Source organism: Pterocles gutturalis, unplaced genomic scaffold (assembly GCF_000699245.1).
Source record: "Pterocles gutturalis isolate BGI_N339 unplaced genomic scaffold, ASM69924v1 scaffold22902, whole genome shotgun sequence".
Taxonomy (NCBI): Eukaryota; Metazoa; Chordata; class Aves; order Pterocliformes; family Pteroclidae; genus Pterocles; species Pterocles gutturalis.
In genome coordinates this window covers 88,145-97,493 of record NW_010110817.1, presented here as the reverse complement: position 1 = coordinate 97,493, position 9,349 = coordinate 88,145, and the positions used below count along the sequence as shown (strand labels likewise).

Genomic DNA, 9,349 nt, shown 5'->3' with positions numbered 1-9,349 from the left:
GGAAGGACCCAGTAAGGGACGAGTCTGCTCCTAAATCTCACCACAGCCCCCCAGATAATTTTGACCTGGCACGAAACGTGGATAACACGTCCCTGCGCAGCTCTCAGCCCTAGCGCCCAAGCGGTATTTCACTGCCTCCAGCTCATCCTGCCCCATCCCTCAGCCCACGTTCTCCGCCAACACAACCCTCATCATCACCAGCAAAAGCCATCCCTGCAGTGACAGCTCAGTATCTTTTGTGGTGTTTGCTTGGTAAAAAAAAACAACTATAAAGAAATAAAAATGGATCCTAATTTCTTTTTTTCAGAATAAAAACAGAGCTTGATGGACTGGATTACTAAACCCTGCAACCGTGCCCAGAAACCAGGTGAAAATCCTTTTGCAAAGACGAGCAATGCCTGGGTGCACCCAGAGCGTGCTGGAGTCGGCTAACGAGGAAAGAAGACATCACTACATCTGCTCCGCATTAAAGCTTCCCTCATTTAGCAGAGGGCTGAGCTCTACGAGGTTGCTTTCAGCTGGGGAAGAATCTGCTCTGGCTTCGTCAGCCTCTCAGTAACATCTGAATTTCTGTGCTCTCCCTGACCTTTTGGCACCAGCCCTGCTCCTGTTCCCCAGCCGTCTCCCTGGCTCCTGCCGCGGGGCCCCGCCAGCATTTCCGTAACGCTTGCAGCCATCGTGGGCTTGTGGCAGCTCCTGGGACGCCACTGGCACCAAGGACGGCTTGTGGGAAGTAGTAACTCCAAGGGAAATGAAGCGCCGTGTGTTTTACAGGGCTTGTTTTGCCCCCAAAACTACCCATTTGGGGTGCTTTTGCTCCCACATGGAATGGCAGGACCCTGGAGCGATAGCTACATCTTTGGGGCATCACCAAGTTCAGCCTCATGATTTGCAAATGACACTGGTGACATCGCTAGTGTCACATTCAAAACCCACAAGTGCAGGTGGTCCTGCCAAACATCAGGATTCAAGCAAAAAGCCGTGACATTTCTAAAGAAAAATGCAGGTTTGGGGCTCTTGGAGCCACCAGACAGCAGGGATCCGGAGCACACGTGTTTTCTGTGCTCTTCTGTAACCACAAGGGCTTAAAAACATCGCTTTGTACTGGAGGCAGGATTTTCTTATCACACTACAAGCAGAAATTGGAGCCTTTTGAGAAGCAGCGAGCTTACAGGAGTAAACTGAGGCTCCAAACCCCTTCCCTGCGTGGGGTCCATCCCTCACCCTCTGTCCCAGAGGGGCCCAGGGGCTGTCTGTCTGTCCTCCCCCTCCACGAGGTTATCCTTCACAGGAGCCAGCCTTGGAGGGTGTCGCTCACCCCTCACACAGCAGATTTCCATCAGCTCTGATATTGCTCCTGATTTACACCAATTAACTGAGAACTGAGCTCCCCAAGACATTGGCTGTATAAGGACACAGGTGTCATCGTGGCAGGGGCCAGCGCTTGTCACCAGACCGAAGGGATGGCTCCTGGCACTCAGCTGCCTGGCCAAGGAGGAGCTGTGTGTTCTTCGTTAATTGAAAACAATTGTGCCACCGATCTGGAAGTTCTGCCAGGGGAGCCAGCGTGAACAATGAAACCCCCATAGTGTTCTGGGGGGATAAAGGCTGGGAAGAGAAAGAAATGCAAACAAACACCTCACTCTTATCTTTCCATGGTCCCCTGCGACTGCTCTGTCCATCCCTCTGCTCTGTTCACCCACGTGCTGCCCTGTTTGCAGCCACCCCCCTGTGTCCCCTCTTGGCTGCCTCCAAGTGGCACCTCGTGCTGCGAGCTGAGCTGGAAGAGGGATTTGGAGTCACCCATCGCCCCCCAAGGTCCTTCCTCGCTCATTTGTGGGGTTACCTGGCATGAGGAGAAAGATTCATCAGGGTTCTGCAGTCCGACACAGTTCCCTTTAACCACTATCAGAGAACACTATGCCGAGTGCAGATTTATTACCTCTGTAATGCAGATAAAATGAGATTTTATGGCCCCGTAGTCCTGGCAGCATAAAGTAATAATGGGAACTATCTCCTCAAGTAGGGAATGCATCCTAGGAAGGAAGGGAGATGCAGGGGAGGTTAATAGCGTGTCCTCGGGCACTGCCAGATATCCTCTCGCCCGTCGAGCTGGACACAAGCCACTGAGCATTCAGCCCACCGCACAGCCCGAGAGAAGTGTCACAGTTCGTTTGCTAGATTCTTCTTATTTTTCAAGTAAAAAAATTCCCCAGCAAGATAAAGCATGAAACTGGACAAATATTTTCTTTTTCTTCTAGGAATCAGTTCAAAACTGAGAGGTGAGCAAGCATGCCCAATGAACCCGAATTCTGCCCACACCTGAAATCCGTGAAGAATCCCTACGGAACCAGGCACCCGCCATCATCCTACATCCCAACCTCCACAGTTACGAGCTCAGGCACTCAACTGGCACAAGCGTGACTCCTGCGTCCTCCTCCCACCACTGCTTCTCGCCAGCGAGGTAGGACCATGCTGTAGTCCTCCACCGCACCGCAGGGTCTTCTTCAGATCCGTCCAGAAGCGAGTTCCTCAAGCCAAGCACGAGGCTGGATTTGAGCTGCTAGGAAACGCACCCGCAGAATATCCTGCCCCACGAGGCAGGGCTCTGGCCAGGCTTACACAGCCTCCTCGCATCTCACAAACTCACGCAGCAAATTTCCAGGGTCCAGCGGCTCCAAACACAGCTGCAGGATCAGCCTTCCACGACAAGTCTTCTTCTTGGAGTAAGAGCTGTAACAGATTGAATCAGGAGACCAATTCCACTCTTTTTTTAAAATATTTTATTAATAACCCATTAGTTAAGGAATATAAGGGCAGTGTCTTCTTACACTTTAACACTAAAGAGTATTTGTGGAGTAAGAACAGTCTCTGAAGAAAGAAAGTTATAATTAAGTACAGCATGGAACCAAACACAGACACAGGCTTCAAACGAGATCAGTTCTGGTTACACATCCTTATGCACTGTGTAGAAAATCAAATGAAATTGTATTTGAAAATATAAGCAAGGGAATACAATAACAGAACGAGAGGGTAGATTTCTGCTGGACTAAACACCTCTTTTTCTAACAAAAGTATTGATTAGAAAAGACACGATGATCCCTTCAAAACATCTATTTCTAATGAGATCAAAACATACATAGTGCTGTGTTCAAATGGTTGCTTTCCCACACAGCATATTTCACAGGCTGATCTCAGGACTGTTAGCTAGTAATGTAAAAAATTCACAAAACCTAGGTAAGTTCTCTTATTTGAACTATTTAAACCAGAACTTTGCTGTCTGTTAAGTAAGAAACCAAATCAACGAAAAGTTGAAAGAGATTTTTATCCATCATGTGTTTCATGTAACAAGGAATTAAAAGAAATAAAAGGATGAGAACTGTGACTCTCGCAGCAGCATGAGGAATATACAGTTGTGCAGCCAAACGGTAACGTTAATACTACAAAATTATGCCAGTGAGACAAAGTTGACATTTTAACAATGTGAAACAATATACACCAGCAAAAAGTTGAACAGCAATAATCTTTAGTGTTACTGAAAGGAAGAAAAGGGAGAAAGGAGCCTGATGCGTAGGAACATATATTAAGTATGATGGGTAATTAAAGGTATCAACAGTTTGTGTGTCTGTGAGAAAACTGCAAGAAAGCTACTTATTTCATGATAAAAAAATATATGCACTGGTTGTTTCAGCTTTACACGTGAAATGTGTATTCTCTGTCTTCTTCCACTCATTTCTAGCTGTCCCCCGTGCGTTCAGGACAGGAGGTTCCTGGGGTACAGCTGCCTTGGGCAAGGACACCCAGCTCTCTGCGTGGGCATGTGGTCGTACAGAGAACATCTTTGCTGATGATAGTCAGTCGTGATCTTTTGGCCTTGATTTCTGCAGCTGAGGTCTGGCGTCCCCATCCACCACAGTACCTGGACACCCAAACGCTGCCGGTTTCACCCGCTGGTACAACTTGATGGGGTGGAACAAGACCAGAATAAGCCTCAGCACAAGGAGACAAAGTGTTGTTGTGATGCATAACCAGAATTGTTTGCACTCTGCTGCATCTCCCCCAAAGCTCTTGGAGCGCGCAACTTGGTGGTTCTGTGATCGGCCCGAGGTGATCCTGGGGGATGGGGCCACACTGCGCCTGCTTGCGTTGGCTTCAGTGACAGGCAGGGACAGCTTTTAGGCAGATGAGCAATGCTCATCCCATGCTATAAGATTGTTAAAGTCAGTGGGGGCAAAGCAGAGGGTGAAGGTACAGAAGAGCACCCCAGAAACTGTGGCACACTCCCCCATCAGCCCCCAGACTGAGCCTCCAGCCCCACTGGCCCTGGATGGAAAGCTCAGGGCTGGTAATGACCTGACCCACGCGTGGTGTCACAACAGGGAGCTGGGAGAGAAACTCTAGTGCTCCGCTGCTGGCCAAACTCCCCCAAGTGCGGCCCTCCAGCAGCCAAGACACCCGTCAGAAACGGTCCGGCGGCGTACTGTCATGCTTGCAGGCAGGTGACGTGGTTTTGGAGGCGAGAGGAAGCCACCAGGGATTCCTCTGGCGTGAGATTTGTGGAGGAGGGTCCTTCTCCCTTTCTGCACGTCAGCAGTGGCTCTTCCACAAAACCAGCTGCAAACCCAGGCCCAGCTGCAGGAATCTCCCACCACCCTCTGCAGCTAGTGCCCACCGCTCCCCAGCTGGAGGGTTTATACCTCTGCCATTGCATCCGCTCCCACAGAACCGTGAATTGCGCTGATTGCCTGCAATAACCCTTCACTGCCTTATCTGTACCCCTGCTAAGCCATTGGTTTCAAAGTCTTGTGGCAGCGAGCTCTGGAGGTTAATTGCGCACTTCCTCTGCCCAGTTATGGTTTCTTGCCTTTCCAGCTCCTCGCTCTGCAGCGTACACACACAAACCCCTGCCTAGCCCGCTCGCTGGCACCGATTTCCAGTCCCTGTGCCACAGCCTTTCAGAGTCATGGCGCTTCAGAGCATGGAACGGCATTTCTGAGACTCCTCAAGACACCAAGCAGCAGCTGGAGCAACAGAGCAATCGCCAACAAGCAGAAATATGGCCATTTACCGGAACAGTGCGTCATGCTGGGAGGAGACGCGCTAGGACGGGGAGAGGTGGAAGCTCCAGTATCCTTCCCAACAGGGTACAGAGGTTTGGAGGTGCTCCTCTGCGGAAGATCCGCAGCTAACAGGGTTTGCTGGAGGATTGCAAGGGCACAGACTGGCTCAGCTCCACACACAGGGTACACCGGGACATGGCTCTTCACAACCCAAGTGGGAGCAGGATGCTGGTGCAGCAAGGTTCTCCTTGCTGCAAGCAGTGGTATCTCAGCCCAGATTTCACCACAAAAAATGCCAAAGTTTAAAGCCTTTTACAGGATCTCAGATCAGCTCCCCGTATAGCTCTGGGGGAATTTTGGTTAGAAAAGAGGGAAGATGGGCATCTTTTCCATCATTTTTCTCATCCCACAAATGGCCAGATGTCTGAATCCTCCAGGAAGGCAGAACATTTACCCAACACCCAATGAACAGAATTACCGATCCTTATCACCCCTGAGGAGCTGCTCTAATCCGTAGCATTCCCAAACTCTGCAGGCCTGGAACAGGGCAGAGACAGGCTAAAGAAAAGGCTGAGCAAAGTTCACCCAGCACCAGAAGGCCAGTCTGAGACATGTCAGCAGTAAGCAGTGTCAAAAAGAAGAGTCACTGGATGATTTTCAAACGTTATCTGTAATAAACCCAGACCGATTGGTATGAGAGCGAGGATTTGATTTTAATTTTTAACCTCTGGTGGTGCTCTGGTCTTTAAAAAAAAACCAAAATAAAAAGCACTTTGGCCAGGACTCTGAGAAGTGACTGGAAAATTTTACCTCTTCATCCAAAGCCTTCAGCACGTCCACTGCTTACAGAAGGCTGAGAGCTGCTCTCTGGAAATCAAAAGCATCTGAGACACTCCACTTGAGCCCAAGGAAAAAAAGAAATAGATGTTCCCAGGATCACAAGTTACTTTTGTAATTGTTGGCTCTTTTTTTCTCTTCACCAGTAAGGTGGACGAACTTCCCGCCAGCTGAAGCAGTCTCCTTTGGCCAGCTCCTGCAAAACCCAGTCCTACAGAGAAACACAACCCAGTTGTCCAGCCGCAGGGAAGGTGTCCCAGAGCAATACCTCAAAACAAAGCAAGAGAGACCTCAGATCTGCAGCACTATGCCTTAAAAGAAGTCAACAACCAGTGCAAACATATTCTTTAGAAAAAGGCAGTATAAGAATAAGTTAAAACCTATAATGGACTATAACAAAAGAGCAGACCTACTGCTTTTTTTTTTTTTCTCCAACAGACATGAGGTAGTTGTGTTGTTAAGGAGGAAAAAAAATAAAGAAAGAGAGAAGTAGTAAAAATGCTACTCTATACCACACACTACTCCACTTTATAAAATTAAATAATATAAAGATGTTCCAAGGAAATAAAAATACATGTTGTACATTAAAAGGACAGATGTGTACCTAAAATATTAGGTACAAGAACCTACATAAAACAAAGTCCAGGTTGGTGAAATGACCCAGACACTGAAGATGGTTCTATATAGTACAAGTTGTTAGAGGCACTCGTAGAGTGTGTAATAAAAGGCCACTACATCAGCCTGCTGGTAACAGTTACTGCGGTAGCGCGCACAAAGAGAGCCTTATAATCCTTTTAACCACGGGAGGGCAGAAAAGGCTGGTGGTTACAGCTCACTGCATTTGTTTGTGTTGGCCTCCACCCCCTTCTGGGACTCCTCGGACAAAATTCATCCCAACGCTGCGAGGCAGTAGGTAGTGCCAAGGGGCTCCCTGGTGAAGAGACAGTTGAGAAGAATCGCTCCGTGTAGCCTGCCTCTTCCCAGCGTTAAAAGACATCTTGCCAGTCGCCTCGAGGACTACAGCGAAGTGACAGCCCCAGTCTAAAGCAGAAGTTCTAAGCCGTTGTTTCATGTCAGACTTTGGCAGATGGCTCAATCCTGCTCCCATGAAAACCAAGTTACTCATCAGCTTCAGCGGGAAGAAGACGGGTCCTCCCCAATCTACCCACTGATTTCCTGAAGGTGGTCTGTACAGCTGACAGGTCCGATCCTGTTCTGGTGAGACGCTGTGCCTTCTTAGCTCCTGCTGGACACAGTGAGTGGAGGGCACGCAGAACCTCACAGGGACAGGCCTTTGCTCCTGCTTCTAGCTCTCCCATGATCAAAATCAGATTAGTTCACTCTTTAATGATTGTGGACACATGTCATGTTCTCAGATGCTGAGGATGAACTGGTTACACCAGAGTTACTACAGAGGGGTTCCTCCTCCGGGGCTGGGGAAAGCGACCGGCACTTGACTGGCTGCACATCCCCCCTGCCTTCCTGGATGGAGTCCAAATCTCTGCTCTCCACCGAATCCAGACTTTCCCCGTGCCTGTGGAAGCCGTTGGTGAGCCCAGGGATGCAAACGGCCTCTGTTTTGTTAGGCTTTCTGTCGGTACATACCAGCTCGTCCTGGGCCTGAACCTCAGAGTTGCCCATGGAGTCCACCAACACCTGGGGGCTGGGAGAGCCGGGAGGAGCCAGCTCTCCGGAGGGGAGCTCTTCGGGCTCCTGGTCCTCCTCGGTTTCTGTCTCTTCGCTCTCCAGGGTGGGCAGCTGGGAGTCATAGTCTCTATCAGAGGCTGAAAAATCAGAATGGACAATGACATCTGCTTCCACTTGGTGGAGGCTGGCAGGCAGGTGGCTTTTCTTTGCTTCATTCTGTTATCAAACAGGGGAAAAAATAAAAATAAAATTAAAAAAAGATCGTAAAGTAAATGAAATTCAGATAATTGAGGCTGTGACCCAACCAAGCACTGAAACATATTTCTTTTTACAGAGTGCAGTGGGATGTACGCGTGCCTCTATTAAGCATTATTTTAACATGTTTGTTAAAGCCGAAGTCTTACAAAGCATCTCCAATCACCTCAGGATCATTATTCCTATTTCACATTTGGGAAAGCAAGTCCCAAGGGAGTGAAGTGATTTGCTCACAGTTTCTGAGCTGGCTGGAGCAACCATTCCTCCAAGCCTCTGTCAAACACCACAGTTTGCAAAACTCACCGTTCTGTTTCCAGGTTAAGGGCCAGATTTCTAGATGGCGAGCGGGCAGAGCTCTAGAAAAGTGGCTTCTGAGACAGCTCATGATACAGACCCACCACTAGATACCAGGCCTCCCTTCGCTCTCCTGGTGTAACCTTGGCTACGTATCACAACATGTTAATTGGAGCCCCGGTCACAGCTTGCACAAGTTGGTGTAAATTCAAGCACTTTAATTCAGAAAGAAACCAATCAGTTCTCCTCCGCAGTGTTTAAGCTGCTGGCTAACGAGCAGGTCACTCTGATGGATTTTCATTTAATAATTTAACAGGCAAATTATTTTGGAAGCTCACAAAGAGCTCTCTGGGCAATCAGCGCTCAGATTCTCGGCTGAACATGATATAGTAGCAAGGAGACAATTCAAAGTATGGAAGTGATATCCCACGTGTCATTTACGCTTTCTGTTGAAGCCAACTTTGTGCATAATTTACATATTTTAACACTTTTCTCCTTTTGTTGACAAACGCGGATGGGTAAGCTGTGCTGTAAATGGTGCCCAGTAACTGGGTTGTAAAACATTGTCTTTACTCTGTCCACAACGCTAATTACATCCTGCGTATAATTGATTTTCACACTACTATCTAGGAAGGAAACATAGGTAGGTTACTTAGAAGTATTTGCTGGGGTGGAGGGTGCGGGGTGAACTTTTAACACAATAAACAAAGAAATCTTCTGGTGCAGCGTCAATGTGAGCAGGTGTCAGCTTGCTTTGCCTGAGACTGTGGCACAATCCTTGTACAAACTCTCCCAAACACACGAGTGCATATTTATTCTAACGAAGCAATATCAGAGACAGGATTTCCTCCCCATCTATGCACCCACATAAAGACGACCAGTGCAGTGGAAATTGCTCTACCCGATCTGGAGAAGGAGTTTATATCAATCCTTGATCTTTGGCTCCTTTTACAGGCAAAAATGCAACCCCTCCTTCAGGCGAGCACACTGGAGATCTGAATGCTGAGCACTGCAGCTCCGAACTCATTCGGCAGGCTGCCTGCCGCATGGCCACAGCAAAAACTCCAAGCAGACCGCTGGTGCTTGGCTCCGGGTCCTCAGCAACCGGGACTGCCACAGCCCTGCTGGCAACCGAGCTGGCTGGCCCCACTTGAGCATCGCCAAAAGAACAGCACAGGCCCTCGAGGGCTGGCTGGAGTCAAGACAGAAGGGCAGGGGAGTGTGGAGGCTTTGAATGATTCTTGGAAAAACCAACC

At 48.7% G+C, this 9,349-nt stretch overlaps 1 protein-coding gene across 1 annotated transcript in view; it reads right to left on the bottom strand.

Annotated features, from left to right (window-relative positions):
* Positions 1 to 7,241: 7,241 nt before the first annotated feature.
* IGDCC4 (immunoglobulin superfamily, DCC subclass, member 4) overlaps positions 7,242 to 9,349 on the bottom strand; it is a gene marked incomplete at its 5' end in the record, with an annotated part of 58,895 nt that continues 56,787 nt past the window's right edge. The window contains one exon of the mRNA XM_010073549.1: positions 7,242 to 7,760. Within this exon, the coding sequence (XP_010071851.1) occupies positions 7,242 to 7,760 (519 nt within the window). The remainder of the gene's footprint in view (positions 7,761 to 9,349) is intronic.